This window comes from Fistularia commersonii, chromosome 16 (assembly GCF_037954325.1).
Source record: "Fistularia commersonii isolate RoL2024-O1a breed Wild chromosome 16, RoL_Fcom_v1.0, whole genome shotgun sequence".
NCBI lineage: Eukaryota > Metazoa > Chordata > Actinopteri > Syngnathiformes > Fistulariidae > Fistularia > Fistularia commersonii.
Genome location: NC_141299.1, coordinates 12,080,691 through 12,103,628, shown reverse-complemented (window position 1 = coordinate 12,103,628; position 22,938 = coordinate 12,080,691). Strand labels below are relative to the sequence as shown.

The window sequence follows — 22,938 nt, the reverse complement described above, 5'->3', positions numbered from 1 at the left end:
TCAGTGAGCTGACGATGACGTCATTGACTCCGCCCCTTCCCCCCTCAGCCGGGCTAGGTTGCGTCACAACGCTCCTCTGTCCCAATTTGTCGCTGTGCGGTTCCCCATCCTCCCCGCAGGACCCGCAGGTAGGTGAGCGTCCGCCGACGTCGCGATCCGATCCCCGCTCCCACTCGCGACGGGGCGTGTTGACGTTCGCGTCCGCGCGGGATATGTTAAGCTACACTCGTCGCGTCACGCACGACGTGTTTTCAGTTAGGTTCCCCCTTCGCTTGCGTGCGATGCACCGATCACTGCCATCCTTCTTGCTTTCTTAACCGCATGACTTGAAAAAGTGCACCTTCCCGGGTGTAGCTACGTGTGCATGTCGAGGTGAGCGCGTCGTGCATGCATGTTTTCATGCATGCAAACGTGCATGTGAAAGACCAACTAATCTTCTGCATGGTCTGCTCAGGTCAACCACCCTTCTTCTCCCCTCAGGATGGAGGCCCTTCTCAACCAGTGGCTTTGGCAGGAAGAATACTGGCTCCCTCCTGGCATCACCTGGCAGGACATTGAAATCGATGAGGGCAAGGGGCATTTCCCACTCCCACGGGACCTGGTGTACACCCTGCCTCTGGCCTTCGCTTTTATAGCCCTCAGATACGTTTTTGAAAGGTGAGAAGCCGCCATCTGCCTTGGGATGCTCCTATCAGGTGGCGTTTGATGATGAGTACAAAAACAAACAGAAAAAACTGCTAAACATTTCAAGATGTTTCTCCTTTGGCTGCTTTGCCACCCTTGTTGCTCGGGGATAATCGTAGTGTCGTGGCCATTGGAGGAGATGGAGGTTGTTGATCACATATTTAGTGGGAGGCAGGTGTCAGTAGGAGGCACTTTTGGCTGCTGACTGCATAAAAACCTCGCTCCCCTCAGAGAGACTGAGTCCAACCTTGTAAAAAGTGTGTGTGTGTGTGTGTGTGTTCAACCATGTACAAAATTACCCGGGTAATCGCCTGTATCTTGACGACCTGCCTCTGCAACTTTTTTCGCATTTACTTTTAATGCGAATTCCCAGTTGTGCTTGTTATAGTTATTCCAGTGAAGCGCCTGGAGACGACAACCTAAAGTCAGACGTAACACATGTGTTAATTTATAATGAGAATGCACACACACATGGAAAAAAAAAAAGTGTTTTGCAGAACAACAACAATTCAAATACACCATATACATTTTTCCAATGCGAATTTTCTGTTTTCAAATGCACGGTTCGAGATTTGGAATGTGTGTCGGTCAACTGAAGCACTCTTCTGCTTTCTATTTGACAAGTGATTTGTCAAACCACGTGCCTGACACTCCCCGTTTCTTAATTTTATGTGTATTCTGCAAGACGACCGAATATAGTTGACTTTTAAGACTCTAGAACCCCCAGGATGTGCTTTAGATATCCTTAAAAATTAAGATCATATTTCATATTTGCACTGGTTCAACATGATTTAGATTGCAGTTTGTAAAAAGTCAAAGTAGACATTGCAACGTTTCCATTTGTTTTTCCTTGGGGTGAGATCATGAGTCCTCTGCACTGGATTCCTCCTTTTTTATGATAACTTTACTTGATATTTGTTAGTATTTGACGAGATAAATGTAGATTTTTTTTCTCAAGCCCCTTAGGTGTTGTGACCAGTTTACATATTGATGTTAAGTAGGGGGTGAATCTATGTCATTAATCTATATTCCTCTTCCTCTGCTGTTCAGACAAAACAAGCAATCCATAGCTGTCACTTGGGCTTGACTTTCCTGCACAGAACAAACTGTTAATCTATCAAGAACCGAGGCATCAGATTAGTCGCGAAAATATGTGGAGAAGTTCTCAACCTCTCACCTGCATCGTGAATAAAATGTCCCGCGGAGTTTTGGCGTCACAGTACTTAACATCGGTGGAGTAAACACGCATGATTGTCACGTGTTCTTTCAAGGTACAGAAGGTCATGAAAAGGGTGAGTTGTTTTTTTTTTTTCCCCAAAGGCGACTTCCTTGTACACATGATGAAATCTGCTGACTGATAACTGTTAGAACGTAGGCGGTAGATGACGGAGGCATATGAAAGATGAACAGGTAGCTGGATAGCTGGTCTGTATTTGCATGTGTTTCCTTATCAGCGACTACTAACGATTATCTGCTCATGTGCTGAACCTCTTGAGAGCTTGTTTGACAGGATCCGTGAAAGATCTGCACCCTTGGTTGGTTGTAACGTCAGATGTTTTAAAAGCAGTTGGGGTTGGCGCCTGCATCTATACATTTTTATTGTGTCCGGCCTTCTTCTTTCTCATGTTAAGGAAAAAGTGTGTGCGTGTGTGTGTGTGTGTCTGGTGTCTGTGTGTGTGCAATACCTGCCTCCCCGTAACAAGAGATCTCGTTACGTGTGTCTCGACGTAAAATTGTCCCGACCTTCTCGTTCTTTCGGATCCCTCCCTCCTACCCGTTTCGGGATGATCATCTCGAAGATAGAGTTACACACGTGTAGTCAGGCATGTGTACGCGTACGCACACCTTGATCGCAGCTCTTGTGTCACTACGTCACACACACATATACACACACACGGATCAAGTTTCTTTTGATGCTACATCAGCTGAAGCAAAATACTGTGGCCAATGTCTCCGTGCACCCTCAGGAGTGGTTCTACATCCTGCGTAAGTCTGTCTGAGTAATCTCGCTGCTATTACTAAGCACCCAGCTGCGCTGGGATCACAATGAGCAGCTGTTGATGTCATATGAAATAACAATAATAATAATAATAATAGCAGTAATAATAATAATAATAATTATAACTGTAGTAGTAGTAGTAGTAATAATAATTATAATAAATAATATAATAAAAAAAAATAATTATAATAATTATAATGTTAAATTACCAATATTATTATATGTATTATTATCAAGCAACATATTATATATATGTGTGTGGTGTTATGTTATTATTATTGAAATATTATTATCAATTTTGCGTTGTAATAATACTAATAATTATGATTATTATCATTGTATATTTATATGATAATATTATAATATATATTTTTATCTTTATTATCATAATTATCACTATTATTTTTCTCGCTGAGATTAATGACATGGTGCAGGTATAAAGTTCTGTTTTGATTTTTCTCTTGTTATGTGTCCCCTCAGGCTCATCGCCATCCCAATAAGCAAATATTTAGGCGTGAAGGACCGGATTCGGATTCGGGCTGCTCCGCTCCCAAAGCTGGAGACTTTCTATCAACAGAGGAGTCGGCAGCCGTCACAAGTTTGTATTTTGATTTTGTCTCCACTGTTTCATATAGAGCTACATTTGTGTTATCCACTGGCCCCCCCATCATGTGTAAGCATTAAACAAAGAGAAAACAGCTGAAAAGCCATATGTTGGAGGGATGTACACATTAAGAGAATTTTGGATTAACTGTACGTACATTTTAGATTTTTTTTTGTCAATATTAGCTTTTTTCAGAGTTGTAAGCGTATCTGTTAAGTTTTTTATATCAATAGGTATATAGGCTAAAACTGATAGATCTGGCAGCAGGCTGATAAATAGGACATATTTGTCAGACTCTCATGGGAGCGTCGCTGTGGTAGTAGATGTCAATATGATACAATGCAACATTTTGCAACATTTTATGACACAATAATGTGATGAGCATTTGATATGAAGTTTTCTTACATACTAGATAAAGTACTGGTGGGGAAAAAAAACATTAAGTCAGTTGAGACCAGTGAGCTCAAATGCACAAAGTGAGAACATGGGTTTTAAATCTCCTAGCTGAGCTGGCAGGAAGTAAGTTTGTAAGATGGCTTAAGGTCATTTTCTGGAAGTTCGTTTTTAAAGGATCTCAGCTTCACTCAAAACGGGGAACTTTTTAAGCAGGAAGTTTCAGAGAGACCAAATCAAAAGAGTCACAATGAGCCTCCCGGTTTTTATGCTGAGACACAGGTGGATTGAGGAAGTGATAACCTAAACATGAGCAACAATAGTTCCTGTTTTTGCGCAGAGTACTTGACACCAGCGATTTGCGAGAACAATGAGAAGAATCGGAATCAGATTGAAAATCAGCTTTATTGGCCAAGCATGTTCGCACATATGAGGAATGCGGTCCTGCGTGACAGTTGAAATCTTGTACTGACATACAGAAGAGCACAAAATACACAAAAAAAAATACAAAGTGCAATGTATGAGGTGCAGACAAGTACTAAGAGTTCACACAGAAAATTCTCAACCTTACAGAGTGTTTTTTTTTTCAGTATAAACATATTATACAGTACTTTCATTCAGACAAGCTGTTTTTTCTCCTTTATGTACAAAAACTTTACTTAAGATATCAAAAAAAGTTAAGCAGTTTGATGAGTAATGTATTCTCAGTATGCGTAATTTACACACAAACACCAAATGTATGTTGACATGCATATTATCCGTGCATGTCATCCGTGATAGCCTACAGCACACGTGTCAAACTCAAGGCCCGCGATAACTTCTCAAAAGGTCTTATTGTCTTAAAATAAATAATTCAAACGCATGCATCAGCCATAAATTACATTTCCCGCTGTTTATGCCGATCCTGTTACCCGCGAAGTGATGGCCTCCTGCCATTAGACTGGAGTGAATCCACATCAATGCCATTTTCAACAAGTGGAAATGAGAAATACAAATGATCCCAAAATGTCCAAGAGGAGAAAAGTTGATGCAGATGGACGGCTGTTTCAAGAAAGATGGGAATGCATACGTAACATTTTGGATCAATTCAGAGCTATTCGACATGAAGGAGTAGTTACATTTATTTTACATTTTATTTGGTTATATTTAGCTACATTTATACTACATTTATACTATCACATGTGGCCCTTTGAGGGCAAACATTATACCGATGTGGCCCTCTGTGAAAATGAGTTTGACACCCCTGGTCTACAGGGTCACCGTGTCACAAAATTTACAGCTTTTGAATGAATCGGTGTAAAAACAGAAGTCTGTGATTAATAGAACACATCTGATCATTCAAGAGAAGCTGGAGGAATTTAGAAATATATTCCAGGTTGTAACCATGGAAATGTATGCGTGTCCAGAACGAGGTGGTGAGCCTGGGGAAGCAGTGCGGACTCTCCCAGAGAAAGATTCAGACCTGGTTCAGGCACAGACGAAACCAGGACAGACCCAGCAACACCAAGAAGTTCTGTGAGGCTTTGTGAGTGTTTTTTTTTTTTTTAATTCTCGATTTTGCTACATTCAGCTCTCGAGTGGTGAACACGTGAGAGTTGAGACACTTGAGCGTGCACAGTTCATGTCATATCTGTGACTCGGTACTCGATACCTTCACTCCATCTCGCATTCAGACTGTAAACTTCTACATCGCAACTTTGAACTTCAAACAAGATTCACATCGTAGGAGACGATATTCCATATATATCGATGTTGCGGTCGGTCCTAATACAGGTTGACGCTAGAAAATGGTCTTAAAGCGTATTATACTCCAAAGCTAAAGCCTATGTGTAGAGCAGCAAATAAATATTAGTTCCCTTGTGTTCATGGTTTGGCAATGTTATTGATAGGTGTATTGAATTTCACTTTTCTGCATCATCTGCGTTGCCTTAACACTGATATCATATATTTATGTTTCTTTTAGTGACGTGTCCTTCTTTTATTATAGTAGAAAATACTGCTTCACTTTATTTGTTGTAAACCACCACAATTCCATGTTTGTTACACAAACTATATCAAGAAAATATTGACTAAATATTGACTTTCTGACTAAATTGACTCCTGTTTTGGATGACGCTAACACACGTTAGGTTTATCTTATCTGTGCAGCTGGCGTTTCGTTTTCTACATCGCAGCTTTCACGGCTGGGCTCTGGTCTTTAATCGACGTAAGTCTTTTTTGAACAGATAAATCAATTTCAATTCCAAAATGACACATTTGTGCGTGTGTGTGTCAGAAAAAGCTGCTTTCAAGAGAAGATATTGCTCATTTTCTTTTCTCTTGATTTTCCAGGCTCCATGGTTCTGGGACCAGCGGGAGTGTTGGAGGGGTTATCCTCAGCAGGTCTGTACACACAGCGACCATTTAAAAAGGAATTACATTTGAATTCACGAATACTGGATTTATCAGACTTAATTGAAGGCAAAAATTTAACAAATCATGGCTAGGTTTTATTATATGTCACATGTGTGTACGTTGGGCCACACTTAATACTCTATAAAGTCACTTGATCTCCTTGGACACAGATAGTTATAAGAGTAAGAGTAGTAATGGATTATTAATTTCGTAATGTATTATTGCATGTGTTGTTTCTTTGATTATATACTTTGTGGCTGTAATTTAATTTGCCTGATAGACTCATAAAATGAGCTGCACTTTTTTTCACATTACATACTATATTACATTCCGTGTGGCCCGTGGTCTCTTGAATAAGTTTGACTTGAAAAAAAAAAAAACAGTTAAAAATCCTCGTGTGAGGAATTTTTCCCCCATGAATTTGGCTTCACAGAACTGATTAGTCCCAACATATGAGGTAATATATTTCTCAACTTCCTTGACGGGATCCGCTCTCGCGTTCCATTGTTTTGTTTTTTCCCCTTGACTTTTCAACTGATTTCTGACATGATGACAATCGGGCAGCCTGCAGGTCAACATTCCTCCGGCGGAGCCAGTTTGTGCTGGCGGACTCATAATTTCATTTAAAAAACTCAGAACACATAAACGCATAGACGTTGTTTTGATCTGAATTTGTAATTATTGCACCCTCTTCATGAAATGTCAAATCGGGAGGGAAAGGTTGTGTCGTGGAGATTAAATTCTTCTGTCAACTTCCTGTCTTTGTGTCGCTGAGGTGGTGTTTTGATTTAGATAGCGTCGCAACCGCTTTTCTCTGCATCTCTAGCGTTGCAAACTATAAATGCATGGTAAGGGGATTTTACAAGAGAACGTGATCCTGTCTCGGGTCAGAAAGATCCCGAATTTGGCGATATGCAGATTATAGCTGAACCGCACATTCCAATATACAGGATGCATTTACTCTAGAGTGAAAACATGTACATTGGTGTGCTTCTATGTTATCTATACCTTCTGTCCACATCTATTGTGCCATTTCCTGAGGTCACACCGATAAGCCGGAAGGCAGTGATGGAAGTGCTTTGGCTTGCAATGTGCATACCACTGCTGTGTTTCAGGTCATGTTTTTATTTTTCACTTTTTACTTTATTTCAGCCTGTCACAGAGGCTCATTACTGGTATTACATCCTGGAGATGGGCTTCTACTTATCGCTTATTCTGTGCGTCTCTGTAGATGTCAAGCGAAAAGTAAGTGGTAGCGTCACAGACACACACACACCAAAAACAAACAAGCGCGTTCGTTTCATCACGTTTTGGGCAAACTTTATTTTGAAGGGTGAAAATAAGCAGCTTAATGTTATCACTCAACTGTTGCATCTCTTTCAAACTACGGATTATGAACTGGATTATCTGCTGTAAATTTGTGCACTCGGCATTTGGTCATATGTTTTATACTTGAACACATTTATAATGATTCTAAGGCTTGGGTATTATTTCTAGGAATTCACACTAACGACCTGAAGTACTTGCATGAATAGTAATGTTTTTATTCAGTATATAAAGGCTTCAAACAAAGGAGAAAATGAATCTAGACAGCATTTATTAATCTGCACTCAGCATAGTGACAAAACTGATCCGCAGGCCCGCAGATTAAGAGCTGCGTCGGTTTTTACGAGAGATCCCCCTGACATTTTGTCATCCCTGTAATTGTTTATAATCCAGGATTTCAAGGAGCAGATTATTCATCACATTGCCACTATATTCCTCATTGGCTTCTCCTACTGTGCCAACTATGTGAGAGTTGGTACACTTGTAATGCTGGTGCACGATTCTTCCGACATCTTCCTCGAGGTAAGAACATCACCCCTGTAATCAATCAATTATAGAATTTGCTCAAAATACCTCATCCCCATTTTGCACCTCCCACAAAGGTTACAAAAGAGGTATTGAAAAATTAAATGAAATCCAGTCGGTAAAGTCATTTCAGATGCAGACCAGTTTAGATAAAATGTACTTACTTGCATTGTTTTGATACGCCAAACACTTCTCATTTATATTATTTTTCCTGAACTCGACACACACTTTTTTTAACAAAGGTCACAGGAAATATCCTATGCATACAGGCACTGTATATTTTCTGTAACCCCACCGCGTCCAGTGCCGAATGCCAAAATGTTACTGTTAAAATCAAGAAATGCTTCTAAAGGCTCTAAAAAAAAACACCTGTTGCGGAAGTGTCTATTTTTCCCTGTATGAGTTGGATTTGGCTCGGCGTCATGTTTCTGATTGTATCTGAGTTTGATGATTATCACATCCCAGAGATGAAGAAATATGTAGGATTGGTCAGGTGACATAAGTGGGCATTGGCTTGCCTGCTATGTTAAACAAAATTGTATCGGTGTCAATTAATCATTACAGCCTGGCATTTTAGAAATCTGTAACCTTAATTAATTAAATCAATGTTGACTAATATTCGTTCCTCCAGCCAACTTACTTCTTGATAGGATCCCATTAAAATTCTCCGTATTTAATTTGGGAGACATTTTTTTTCATATTTTTGTCTAAACATTGCGGCTGGGATTACAACTCAGATTGGAAATAAACTATAATTTCACGAAACAGTATGAGCAAGAAAAATGTGTGTGGTCCGACTTGTTTCCTGATAATATCCATGTGCACGTTTGCCCTCATAATGATGTACTTTTTTCTTTTTTCTTTTCTCTTTTTCTCCTAAAAGTCTGCCAAGACATTGCATTACGCTGGGTGGACAAGGGTATGTGACTCACTGTTCGTCGTCTTTTCCCTGGTCTTCCTCATCACGAGGCTGGTGGTGTTTCCTGGAAGGTAAGATGATGTGGCACAATGTTGGACTTTTTTTCCCTTTCTTTTTTTTTCTTTTTGCAGTTGGAATTCCCAAGAATTCATCTGAAACTTGTAACCAGTTCCATTGAAACCAAATAATCCTTTTTCATTTTCCCCTCAGTTGCATGGATTAATTCATTCAGTGATATGTTTTATGGCACTGTTCTTGTCGGGACTGTCCTTGGGAGATATTCCAGAAAGAATAGTTAATATAGTTTGGCCTAATCTAGTATTTTTTGGTGCCAGTACATTGTAATGGGAAACTTGTGAGATGTGATGGGAATTTAAATGAGTCACTCGCTGAAGAGAATTGGGTTCGAGTCTTTGGGGTCACCGAGTCAGTTACTTCAATGACTCAGTTTTCTGAGTAGGGCAGCCCCTCGGAGCCACTGAGTGATTCGTTTGTTGAGTTACTGAGTGAGTCGTTTGTTTCGCGAGTATGGAGGGCGACTCTGAGCTACTTATTGATTCGTTCGTTGACTTACTTTGTGACTCGCTTGATTTGCGAGTGTGGGGCACTATATTGAGCGTTCCGCGGGTTCTTATTTCCCATTTCATAGCCGGGAGGAAAAGGGATGTGAGTTGAAACGAGAAAACATTTATACAGGAATGTCTCCGAAAATTAGAATATTGTGATAAAGTTCTTTATCTTCTGTAATGCAATTACAAAAACAAAAATTGTCATACTTTCTGGATTCATTACAAATCAACTGAAATATTGCAAGCCTTTCATTATTTTAATATTGCTGATTATGGCTTACATCATAAGAAAACTCAAAACTCCTATCTCAAATATTAGAATATCATGAAAAAGTAATTTTTGTTTTTTTAATTGCATTACAGAAGATAAAGAACTTTATCACGATATTCTAATTTTCGGAGACGGTCCTGCACAAATGCAGTTAGAATAGCAGTCGCACAATAACGACATATTGCGTTGTCTCTTAAATGCTATTAGCGAGCGCACAGTAGAAGGGACGAGTTAGTGAACGTGGAATCGTGACTCGTGAGTCGGTAAAATGCCTCTCGAGTTTTGAACCACACGTATTGTGAGTAATGCAAATTTAATAGTTTAAAAACAAGCAGGGGAGAAATGGGAAAAGGTCTTACTCAGTGTTCTTATTTATTATTTAACAGACTTAAAACTCCCCTCTCTGCCAACAAACCTCGCACAGCGCAGCTGCTTCCTTTATCAGGAAGTGCACGCTGGAATCATTTTGCAAATCGGTCAATAAAATGAACAAAAAAAAGTCCTACAAATTCATCACAATGTAATGCAGTTTGCAAAAACCTGTTATCAGTAGATTGATTTAAGGTAAGTGCTTTAACCAACATTTAGCTTTTGTATCCACCATTCTTTTGGACTTCATTTTACCCATTTATATTTCATTACTGTCTATCGGCATGCATCGTACCTTTTGCCTTCTAAAGCATGCCGTAGTGTTGAAAGAAAATGATTGTTCATGTCATCACGTTGAGGGACAGTGGAGACACCTGAACAAATCAAAGTAAGAGGGGATTTTCCTAAAAGAAATGATAGTCGTCCATGAGTTATATCAGGATTTGGGTTTAGATAGTCTGACCATGTGAGGCGTGGGAAACCCTGTGCTTGATTAAGAAAAGTCTGCCAATAAGGAAACCAGCTACACTTCTGACTGTTACCATCGTATCCCACAAAACTGGTTTGCACAATGCCTTGAAATAAAGTTACACTTACCAACATCTTTGATTTAACACACGTTTGATCCAGATGCCAAGTCAGCAACCCCACCCCTGCGTCTCTGCACTGTGATTGACATATTTTTCTGAAGATAAGGCATGTTCAGACAACAGCCAAGCACAACACAATCTTCTGAGCATTTTATAAAAAAGTCGCTGGTTTCGATCATCTTAGATTAGATCAGTAATTTTACTGCTGTCAAAGAACGATGAAGCTTCTTGTCATTTATACAATTTCTAATTGCTGCTAAAGTTTTTTTTTTTTCACCTTTACTGAAGCACAAACGAGTTTTCCAGGGATCTACTGAAACAACACACACGTGTTTAGTGGCACAGGTGGAAGGGAGGGTGAGTCTGTGATGAGATATACAAATATCACTTTAACTGTGGGAAAGAAAAAGCTTGTACAGATGAGAGCCTCAGTCTGCAGTTTGAAAACAGCGGATCTAAGTGATAGGACAATAGAGATCATTGGTTAGAAGAAAACCACTCAAGGCACATTTTGGGATATTAAACTGAGAAACTTTAGAACAGACTGGCTCACATGAATTAACAATATGGCACATGAGTATTGAATAACCGGGGTTCTCAGAGGTGGCTGGCGATGAGCTGAGCAGTGTGAGAATAAGCCACACCTTTCCACCACACACAGACACACACACACACACACCCACACACACATGCACACATGCACTAAGACCATTGGAACAGAAATAATTGATGGAGAGGAAAACAGCAAAAACAAAAGATAAATTAAAATCAAACTGAATGGAACATAATTCGATCAGTTTAATCAATAGTACTCATTTGTTCATATCAGTGAGACATTGGTATGAGATAGTTCTTATCACTTTTATCGCACAGTTTAATCAAAACCCTCAGAATTTGGGTTAAGACCAAATTGTGCTTATTTTTCAGAATCGTCTACACAACATTGGTGGTATCCCTCGAATTCTTCCAGCCCTTCTTCGGATATTATTTCTTCAATGCCCTGTTATTGGTGCTGCAAGCGCTGCATATTTTCTGGGCTTACCTCATCCTACGGATGGTCTACAAATTCATGTTCTCGGGCAAGGTGAGTGAGCGATGAAAATGAAACTTGTGTTTCCACATTCGAGTAGTTGTGACGTCACAAATCGCGTAGCCCGATCGGTAAAAATGGATTGTTTTGCCCTTGCAGGTGGAGCGCGACGAGCGCAGCGATGAGGAGAGTGAGGTGGATGAAGAAGACGAGCAGGAGGAAGAAGGCGACGATAGCAGATGGGAGCAAAGGAAGGGCACCATCAACTCCAAGCTGGCTTCGCTGGCTAACAACTGTGTCCTCAACAACCTGACCAACCAGAGGAATATCAATAGTAGAATACCCAAAGCCAGATAGTGGTAGAGTCCATTCACACACATCTACGCAACTACTGTGTTTCAAAATTGTCTACATTTCTGCCGATCGGAGATAAACTAATTTACCATTAACATATCTGGCTTGTGTAAGATCCATTGTGGTCCATTAAAAATTTCACATCAGGTTAGGTCGGCTTTTGTTCATTAAAAAGAGGGCAAAAAAGCACAAATGATTGTAAATCTACACACTTGACGTAACATGAAGAGGGAACACCCACTCTTGTACATTGAAATTTGGAGACGGCGGTAATTCATACAGTAAATTATACATGTTCGGATTTTCTATTTATGTTTGTTTTCAATGTGTTGAACTATTTTTTTGTATATACACCAGAGACACACGGAATGATTGTGATATGAAGCATTTAAACGTCTTTTGTCAACAAGAAAAGCAAAAAATTTTTTTATACAAGATGAAAATGCCGACCAATACATAACGTGTTTTAAATCAGAGAAAGAGACACTGATTCATCTAAACATTGATAAACCATTTCACTGAGTATTTTTTATGAACTATTAATACAGGAACTACTGTGTTGAGATTTGATTTTTTTTTTTAAAGAGAAATAGCGACACCTGCTGCACAAAAATTATAACTCAAAGAAACACTCCCACCTTTTTTAAGAGTGAGAAACCTCCATTTTGGGAAAACTAAAACATAAATCACGAGTGAGTTTTGGGTTTGATTGCATCCTTTTCTACTCTGAATGTCTTCTCTATCTGGTATCACGTCGCACGATCTCTTCTTGAGTTTGTTTTCAGTTGAAGTTTGCTTTTTGTTTGGGTTTTTGTTTTGTGCCTTAGCTGCTGTGTCTTAAACTTCACTAACACTTGATACTACACTCTGTTTGCAAGTGAGACTGGCTTTACTTGACAAGCCCATGAGCCGGGCCTCACTGCGATTGGACACAATTTCTGAGTGAATTATGGGATGTTATGGGCTGGACAAAGTATTGGCAATGTATTGAACAATGTGTAACTGTGAAATTGTGTGCAGACTTTTTTTTTTTTTTTTCAAGAAAAATTCTCTAAAGATGTGATGAAAAAATTACCCTCATGTTTTCCTTGAGTCAATGCATTTAATTGTTTTTAAAAATGATGGAAATAGTTTATTGCCATTTTTGAGACATGACTTAGAAATCAAGTTAATATTTTAAAATCAGACTGAAATGACGTATATGTTGATATGGACACATGACCAAAAGAGTGACCCAAAAAGTAATTCGAAGAAAATGATGAGGCAAGTATTTGAGAATGTAGAATCTTGGAAAATAAAATCCTGTTTGTAAAAAAATTTGAATTTAGATGATGTGATGTGGTGCTGGGTCAGATTTCTTTTGTCAAAAAGTAAGATTAGAGTACGCCGCTTGTATATCAAATATAAATTGTAATACTTTGTGGATACCGGTTTTAAAAAGGAACCCTACACTAAAAAGCAGTTTTCTGACGATACGATATTTTAATTCCAAATTTTATTACTTTTTGTGGATAGCCTTGATTCAAAAGGGTAATGACAAATAGTGACAGATGTTTAAATGATTATTGTGAACAGGCAGGAATACAAGAAAAAAGGTTATATACTATCAACAGACGGCACTATGTTCAGTTTTTTTGTTTTTATTTTACACAGATTCACTTGGGTTTATTCAACATTCTGGAACAACGTACTGCACTAAATGTCTGTACTATTATATTGCCCAAGTTCAGGTCAAGACAAATGATTGATTGTGTGGCAATCTTAGAGGCATTAATAAACTGCACATGAAATTATACTATTGTGTTACTTAGAGTAAATATCATGCATGTATCATGTTTTTTTAATTTAAAATGGTGATTCATCATTTTATTTTTATCTCCCTATGAAGACATGGATCATTCTTCTTTCTCCTTTCCTGCTCCCTTCAGGGGTCGCCACAGTGAATCATCTACCTCCATCCAACCCTTTCCTCTTCATCCATCTCTCTCACACCAATTAACTTAATGTCCTCTTTCACTCGATCCATAACTTTTACAGAGACGGATCATTGTTTGGCCACAATCTCTTTGTTTTCGACTATCACGCAAATACGCAAAGCAGTCAGCTTTGCGTATTTGCTGAGCGGATTCGAGACATGACCGAAAAAGTCAGAAAACCTTTTAAAAACGGTTATTCAGCAACTCCTGAAATCTCTGAAAAGATATTATTGTTAGTGCTTTGGAGTATCACGGTATTCTCCGATTTCCATATTACCCCTCTCTTTATCAAGTTCAACCCAAATGACCGACTTTCCAAAACTTAACATTTGACACCGACGCAACAACACTGAGCCTCATTCATGTTCATTACATTCATAACCCAAGCTTACTGTCCTGTATATTTCCTGTGCATCTTGTATTTGCAAGTGTATTTGCAGTCCCTATGTCCTCTATTGTAAGTCGCTTTGGATAAAAGCGTCTGCCAAATGCAATGTAATGTAATGTAATGTAATGTAATGTAATGTAGTTTCATCATGTCGCCACTGAGAGGGTGACACAGCCCCTGATGGGCACAGGACAGGGAATCACATCATCTATCTCAATACAGGTGTCTATGTAGGGATCCAGCAGCAGCATGTTTGGGAATGCTTTGTTACTCTTTTTCTCACTGAGCAGGTACATCTGGCCGCCGACCGCGGCGCAGCCACTGAAGAACTTTCTCTCCAGGAATTCCTCCTCCAACACGGTCCACTCATCGGTCTCCACATCGAAACGCAAGGCATGGCCTCCAAACAGGTACAGCGCGCCGTTAAACTCGGTAGTAACCAGGTCATATCTACAAAGGGTTTTTCAAGAGTTTTTGTCATCCCACAGTTCCACAATGCTTTGCTGTACATATCAACTGGTAGCAGGTTTTTATTTTATTTTTGTTTGAAAATCAAAGCTGAGCGATGTCCGAGAGCTAGATTTTCACTCACCGGGGAAACGGAGAATATGAGATCACGTCCCACTGATTGACTTTCACCACGTATCTCTGTATTCCACTGTACACGTCCCCGTTTTCGTCCAGGCCGCAGGTTACGTAGATACACGACCCCAGGGCAGCGGCAGCCGCCCTCTCCACAGCCTGAACCATGGGGCTGACTTCTTCCCAGACCTCATCGGACCCGAGAACAAGCCTCTCGACATTGGCCACCACCCCTTCGTCCATAGAGCCCCCCATGACGTAGAGCACTGAGTTCAGTCCTATCGAGCAGTGGCTGTGACGGGACTTCTGCAGCGACGGTCCATCAACCCAGCGCTGGTGTCCACAGTCATATCTTCTGACCCAGTCCACACTGAACCACAGCACATCACGAAAATACCCCCCTGTCACAATCAGACTGTCTCCTAATTAATGAGAAAGCAAAGGAAAATGTTGAAAAGGTGAAAAGCTTGTCGCATATTTTATTGTGCCATTTGCTGAGATGCCTGATAAACTTATCTAAACATTCAGCATCTAACTCAACACTCATTTTTAATCAATATGAGCATAATTCTCAGCATCCAAACATTACCTACTGCAGCCACGGAGTACTGTGTGAGGTTCTTCCTCTGCAGAGGTGCACAGCTCTGCCATCTTGCACTGAGTGGATGAAACTGGTACAGTGGCTGTTCTTCTTGATCATGAGGTCCACCGAGGACAAAGAGAGTCTCTTTGGCCCTGGTCCTCTGCAGTGACCTGCCTACTGACCAGGAGGCTGGATAATGTTCATTCAGCGTGCAAATGAGCCTTGCTCTTGGGTCAGAGCTTTTCATCCTGGTCAAGAGTTCAGTTATAAAAGGCAAAGAGAGAGACTCTGGCCTCACCAGCTCAATGAGCTCCAGGAAATGCCCTTCTCTTTTAGGGTCAAATGACACCCAGCGTAGGGTCGCCTCCAGGGCTACATCATCTTTATGGATGGCCAGGTCATCACGGGCGAGGAGGTGTGCCACAGTATCTTTGGGCAGCGACAGAAAGTCCTTGTCGGAAACCACAGCAGAGAAGTGTGTGAGGACCACCTGGCGTGCTGCCTTATAGAGCTGATGGCAGCCCAGCTGCCAGGCCAAGGCCATCATTCCCAAACAGTTGCTGAGATGCAGCTCTCGCTCAAGAAACTTGCAGCAAAGCAGCCTGGCTCGGTCCAGCTGCAAGAAATCAGCTGTTTGAAGGATCCCCAGAACATTGTCTCTGTCCAAAGCCAAACAGGATGTCTTGCTGTGTTCTAACAACACCCTGAAATACTGTGAACTTACACCTTTCAGCTCCACATGCCTTTTGTTGCTCTCTACGCCACAGCCAAAGAACAGAGCCCTGAAATAAGGACTCTGAAGACTAAGCTGATGGCGGCTGACATAAAAAAACTCTGCCTCAACTTGTAGCATGACATCAGGTACCATATCAGGGTCATTTGCGAGTACAATGTCATCCTCCACCGATTTCTTTATCCGATCAGAGGGTTTCAGACGGGGGTCTGCTTTACGAGCCATGTCCCAACAGAACGGTCTTCCCTGTGTCCTCTCTCCGGTTTACTGTACATGAGCCGGTGGTATTAATAGACAGACTGGTAACTGACTGGGGCAAACGGTGGTGTGGGGGAGGTCAGTTCGTTTGTAAACATGTTCATTTAAAAACACACCTCAGACAATTGGTTTAAGTGATTTTAACATTTTTTAATTTGTATAACTTTAATCAAAATATAACTGAAAATATTACAGTTGGTATACACTGTCCGCATTTCCGTTCAGTGAGAGAATTGTGAGCAAACTGCGAAAAATACAAAACTAATTACGTCATCCAGAGACTTCAGACGCTCGACGATTTGATTGGTTGGGCGTTTCTAGAGGTCAAAATTTCAACTTCCGGGTCACACAGCTAACATGGCGGTAAGTTCGCAATGGTTGTGCTTTCATTCAAACATTGGTTTTAATTACTAACCTATTCGCATGTGTTCTTGAACTATACGTTTTTAAAGTTGATAATCACTAAAAGTATACCATAACAAGTAATATTAGTGTAACGACTCTAGTAGGGGTTAACTGTCGCTAGCGAGCGCTAAACCATTGCTAAGTGAGTGTCTGTTGCGGCTAGCTTGCATGCGACTCATACACCCTGTGCGTTTGCGCTTTTTAGGATAAAGAAAAGAAGAAAAAAGAGAGCATCTTCGACTTGTCAAAATACATCGACAAGCCGATTAGAGTTAAGTTTCAAGGAGGACGAGAAGGTTAGAAGAGTCCGGGTAATAATCGCTCGTTGCCCTATAAATGTCGCTTTCATTTAACTGCCTTGTGTTTGGCTTTTCAGCCAGCGGCGTTCTGAAAGGTTTCGACCCCTTGTTGAACCTGGTGCTGGACGGCACCATCGAGTACATGCGTGGTAAGTGTTTCGGGGGCAAAAAACAAACGACTACCAAGTGGGTGAGGAGAAAAAAAAACACCGGAGTACGACGCTAAAGTGATTAAACACAAATAGATCATTGGTCACAAACGATTCTTGTAAACAGTCTTTCCGTGACGTGTAGTTTCCTTTTGTGGATCCACAATAAGAATAATAGTGTCACTGAGCTGCTTCATCTGAGGCAGTTCAATTATTTATTTCATCTATTGGAAAAGTCTGGCATAAATCTACTATTTTTAACTGTGCCAGGAACTGTTTCTGTGAAACAAAGATAGGAGAATATTGATAGTAACTAGAATACTGGTTATTATATCATTATCTAAATGCACAGCAGGCAGCAAAGTAAGAATTTTCTCTGCACAGGAAAACACGTTTCCACACTGTACACATGACAATAAACACGTTGGATCTTGAATCAATCAGCACCTGACAGTGTGAAATGGCTTCATTTAATACAAGTACTGTATTTTCTGCACTATAAGGTGCACCTAAAAGCCTTTAATTTTCTCAAAAACCGACAGTGCGCCTTATAATCCAATGCACTTTATATATGGATCGATATCGGTCAATTATGGCTACAGTAGTCAGGGGGCATTGCGGAAGTAGCAGCGGTAAAAACAAAAGAGGGGAATTCCAGTCCCACACCACTTGTGTGTGTATAAAGACCCCAAAACGGCACCTCTCAAGAGACATGCTTATGACGCGGAGTTCAAACTCAAGGCGATAGGTCACGCCGTAGAACATGGGAATAGAGCAGCAGCGAGAGAATCCAGCATTAACGACTCAATGGTACAGAAGAGGAGGAAGTAACAAGATGACCTGTACCAAGTAAAGAAGACAAAACAGAGTTTCTGAAGAAACAAAGCGAGATGCCCACAGTTGAAGGACAAATTCAAACAGTGGGTTGTTGAACAGAGAGCAGCAAGTAGACGCATCTCTGCAGTCACTCTTCGAATGAAGGCAACAGCGCTAGCTAGCGACATGGTCAATGAATTTAGAGGTAGTACTTCTTGGTGCTTTTGTTTTATGAAAAGCTTTGAACTGTGACAAATGGAGTTGGAAAAACATTGTTTTCAACAAAGGCGGCACAAATACCAGTACGAGGTACCAGTACGTACGGTACCGTATTGTGGATGCACTAACTTGTTTTGGGAGTGAACGGAGTTGTCAGAACATTGGTGTGTATTCTATTAATGAAGTTTGACTGACTGACTTGCTGACTGCTTTGTTTACATTCTCTTTAGCGCAGCTTCATCGACTGGATGCATAACGCAACCCCAGCCACTACAGTAGTTTCTATTTTATATGCCTTATAATGCGGTGCGCCTTACCGGTATTTACGCCGCCTTCGTTGAAAACAATGTTTTTCCAACTCCATTTGTAACGGTTCAAAGCTTTTCATAAAACAAAAGCACCAAGAAGGACCGCCTCTAAATTAATTGAGGTTCATATCGCTAGCTTGCGCTGTTGCGTTCATTCGAATAGTGACTGCAGAGACACTTTTACTTGCTCTCTGTTCAACAACCCACTGTTTGAGTTTGTCCTTCAACTGTGGCCATCTCTCTTTCTTTCGTCAGAAACTGTTCAGTCTTCTTTACTTGGTGCACGTCATTTTGTTGCTTGGTCCTCTTCCGTACCATTGATTCGTTAATGTGGAATTCTCTCGCTGCTGCTGTATTCCTGTGTTCTACTGTGTGACTGATCGCCTTGAATTTGAACTTTGCGTCGTAAGCGTGTCTCTTGAAAGGTGCCATTTTGGGGTGTTAATACACACACAAGTGGTGTGGGATTGGAATTCCCTTCTACTGTTTTTACTGCTGCTCCTTCGGCGACACCCCTTGACTACGGTAGCCATAATCAACTCCTATTGATCCATATATAAGGCGCACTGTCGGTTTTTGAAAAAATTAAAGGCTTTCAGGTGCGCCTTATAGTGTGGAAAATACGGTAGTTATTAGCCAAGCACATGTTTTTATTTGTATTTTCTTCTTGTGTATTCAGATCCAGATGACCAGCTAAAGCTAACAGAAGACACCCGGCAGCTGGGGCTGGTGGTCTGCAGAGGGACCTCAGTTGTGCTGATCTGTCCTCAGGATGGCATGGAAGCCATACCGAATCCATTCATACAGCAACAGGATGGCTAACAGTCGTCGTCCCTCTCCCCACCTTCCCTCAACCCACACATGAACATGCACACTTGAATTTTTTTCCTTTCTGTTTTAATTTTTTTTTAATAATATCACTAGTAACCTACAACAAAGCAGTTTGCAATTTCCTTATTTGAAGATTAGCGGAAGGTCTTGAAAGCACTTCAGTTTAGTTTCCATCCGTCGTGTGCAATTTTGAGTTTGATCGAGCTCAAGGTTTTGAAGTGTCAAAACAGCACTGCTTTCTTTTATCCAGAAAAATCTTTTTACTACTTTGTTGTTTTTGATAACAAAATAAAAAATGTATGAGTAAATATGTCTTTCCTACATTTCTCTAATTTGAATAGGTGAAAAGGGGATTTTTTGAAATACTTATACCCTCAATGGAAATTAAACAGATGGTTTTTGATTAAAGAACATTACACACAGAGAATGTTGTACTAATAGTTGATACAGGTTATATTCTGATAACCTACAAATTTGACATTAACTAATAAGAGATTTTTTCCTTACCCATGGCATTTCCCTAAACAGATATTTTTGCCACTCTTACATTAATATATTAACATGACATTTTACTTAAGACAATACTGTATTGAGCCCCACAGGGGAAATTGAGCTGTTGCAGAGGACAGGTAACAAAAGACAATAAATATAATCAGATATTTAAAAGGACAGACAACAAAAGTAAAGTGGCTTGAGCGAGTGACATTTGTAGGTAGTGGTTAATAGTATAGCTGTAACTGGCCAGTCGGAATTGTGTGCTGTCCAGACTGTTGTTGTGCAGCCAGATAGCTGTGAGCACAAAGGACTGTCTGAAGCATAAGGTTATGCACCAGGGTGGGGAAATCCGCTGGCTGAATGCGCTGCCATTCGGCCACAGCTTGTTGTGCAGGGGGTGGGAAGGGTTGCCCAGGATTGGTGTTTGTCCTTCAGCCTTCATTTCCAGACCGTCTTAGTTTAGTCCCACCGCCGGGGTGGGCTTTTCTCACCAACTTGCTGTCAACCTCCACAGTCTTGGCACCGCCCCACAAACACACTACAACGAAGAACGAGAGATGTGGCTACCATAGACTGGTAGAAGGTCTTGAGAATCCTGCTACAGACACCGAATGACCTCAGTCTCCTCAGGAAGAACATCCTGCTCTGACCTTTCCTTTAGAGGCCGTCTGTGTTATGTGTCCAGTCCAGTTTGTTGTTAATGCAAACCCCAAGTTACTTTGTTGAGTCCACCATCTCGACCTCTTCAGCCTAGATGGTCATTGGTATTGGTCACTTAAAGTGAAACCCTGTATAAAGTATGGAGTTATTGCATCTGTGCGTAGTAAAACAGTAAGCTATTCAAAGACAGTTGTCAACAAGATTAGGGGCAGTTTGTGTTGATGATGGGTCAGTATTGATATACCAGGAAATTAATGGTTTTTATAATATGGCAGCTCAGAACCGTTTTTCCCAACCTTTTTTGAACCATGGCACATTTTACATTGGAAATATCACACAACATGCCACCAAATGTACACCGGTTAATTCACTTCCTGTTGCCATCTAGCGTAAGAGCATTTAATTGTTCTGCCTGTCACTGCGTGCTGTCCACACAGATAGACGTACAAATACACACTATTTGCATTGAATAAATCATTTTTGGACCAATCAGGTGAAAGTGGGCATTTTTTCACGGTACAACCGATGATCTCTCACGGCACACTAATGTGCCGTGGTACAGTGGTTGGGAAACACTGGCTTAGAAGATGTGCGAATTTAATTCATATTTTTCCACAATGTCTCGGATGGCTTTTAGTAATTGTGCATTTCTTTTTATTGTCTATCATGAAATCGTTTTTGAATTATTTGGCCATCATGAAAACTTGTTTTGCCAAATTGGAATTGGATAAAGAAAATTGGTAGATAAAGAGACTGGCTATGTTATCCACGGTAAGTCTATGCATTCAACTCCACCCTCCTTTTCAAACAGTAACAATGGCTGAGCTTCATTTTTGTTTGCAGAGATGAAGACAGTCTTCATGTGCGAAGACCAGTCATGGGTGCCTGTTCGCACACAAGGCCTCATTTGTTAACTTTGAGCAGCCAAAACAACAAGAGAGGGAATTATGTAAGCTGATACCTTTCTTTGCACCTTTGCTCAGAAATAAGAAACCAATGCAGTTCTGTTTGTGTGAGGGATCTTTTAAAGATTTTACCACATGAATTAAGTTGTCACTACAAAATCCACTTTGTAAATGTAAAACCACCAATTTTATTTCAGGGCACATGAGGCCATGTAAAGATAGCTGGTCTGAGGTGTTTAGACGCTGAAATCCAGGTGAAGGGGCCCCTGGGTTGGAGGTGGGGGGGTCGAAGCCCCTCCTTCGCTGCTCTGTCTGTCTGGAGCTCAGAACTTCAATGGCTCCACTGAGTGCAATTTCCATTTCAATACACCTGTTTTTTTTCTACATTTATTACTTTTTTTCTGTAAATAATCGGATAGAATTTGCCCAGGAGGTTTACCTGGAGATTGCAGGATCTTTTAGACGATTAAACCAGGGTGTAGCCCTAAAATCCCCTTGACGCCCACATCCTAGGGATAAAGGCCGATGGGCGGAGGGTCCAGTGTTTTTTTTTCCGGCGCAGCCTTGGTTTTGTAAAGTAAACCAAAAAGGAGAGTCTCACCTGCAGGATGGGCACGCCACGCCCCTTGGCGGACTGCACAAATAGTGGACCTCTTGACCTCTGCTTTTCCATCCATGTGTCCCTGCCTGCGTGTCCAGCCGCTCGCGGTTGAAGACATTTTTTTTCTCAGCGGATCGGCACAGAGAGGTGAGTCCAGAATATAAAGCGAGCATTGTTTCCCGCTCCCCGTAGATGCACCTGAAGGCACCGTAGCCTTTTCCTAATGATCCATCCTGCAGACAGGCACATCTGATTTAAATCCTCAAAAGCTTAACAGTTTCTTTTTCTTTCCTCTTCTTCTTTTCCTTTTTCTGATGTCTTTGTGTTTTTTTTTTTTTTAAACTTTGCATCTTTGGTATTTAATCCCAGATTATTTCTCACAGCTCTCCCGGATGGAAACGCTGCTCGTGTTACACCGAGTTTCTAATATAACCTCTATCTATTCATCAGATTTTCCTGCAAGTGCAGTCGGTTTAAAGTAAGCTATTTCTGTCATTGATATTATTCTTGCAGAATTCCTTTTAACTTTAACCCGTAGTTAATTGATCATTTTTGTTTTTACTAAGCACATCCCTTTGCAACTGGTTCGTGAGATCCTGTGCTGTGTATTTACAAGACCTGAAAATCTCTCTCATGGAATAATACTGCTTTTCACTTGGACATTTTGCTGGGGATCAGAATACCAGCACTGGTTTCAAAGTAT

At 40.7% G+C, this 22,938-nt stretch overlaps 3 protein-coding genes across 5 annotated transcripts; 2 read left to right on the top strand and 1 right to left on the bottom strand.

Moving 5' to 3' along the window:
* The first annotated feature begins 29 nt into the window (after positions 1-29).
* On the top strand, positions 30-13,820 carry LOC147225957 (ceramide synthase 2-like). Of its 3 annotated transcripts, none has more exons than XM_086161898.1 (11): positions 30-128; positions 481-657; positions 3,164-3,281; positions 5,087-5,205; positions 5,829-5,886; positions 6,012-6,062; positions 7,227-7,319; positions 7,794-7,922; positions 8,809-8,915; positions 11,571-11,727; positions 11,833-13,820. In XM_086161898.1, the coding sequence occupies exons 2-11, from the start codon at positions 482-484 to the stop codon at positions 12,028-12,030; spliced, it is 1,206 nt and encodes a 401-aa protein (XP_086018024.1). In that variant the 5' UTR covers positions 30-128; position 481; the 3' UTR covers positions 12,031-13,820. The 3 variants fall into 3 exon arrangements, with proteins under 3 accessions (XP_086018024.1, XP_086018025.1, XP_086018023.1); XM_086161899.1 differs by having other exon boundaries at positions 54-132; XM_086161897.1 differs by lacking the exon at positions 30-128 and adding an exon at positions 157-372.
* LOC147225956 (kelch-like protein 23) lies at positions 13,797-16,557 on the bottom strand. The gene is made up of 3 exons (XM_086161896.1): positions 15,563-16,557; positions 14,984-15,395; positions 13,797-14,841 (listed from the first exon to the last, which is right to left on the bottom strand). Exons 1-3 carry the CDS (start codon positions 16,512-16,514, stop codon positions 14,538-14,540), a joined length of 1,668 nt encoding a protein of 555 aa, XP_086018022.1. The 5' UTR covers positions 16,515-16,557; the 3' UTR covers positions 13,797-14,537.
* Positions 16,558-16,859: 302 nt separating this feature from the next.
* On the top strand, positions 16,860-21,168 carry lsm7 (LSM7 homolog, U6 small nuclear RNA and mRNA degradation associated). Its single transcript, XM_086162280.1, has 4 exons — positions 16,860-16,910; positions 17,158-17,248; positions 17,329-17,400; positions 19,423-21,168. Exons 1-4 carry the CDS (start codon positions 16,905-16,907, stop codon positions 19,563-19,565), a joined length of 312 nt encoding a protein of 103 aa, XP_086018406.1. The 5' UTR covers positions 16,860-16,904; the 3' UTR covers positions 19,566-21,168.
* Positions 21,169-22,938: the final 1,770 nt, after the last annotated feature.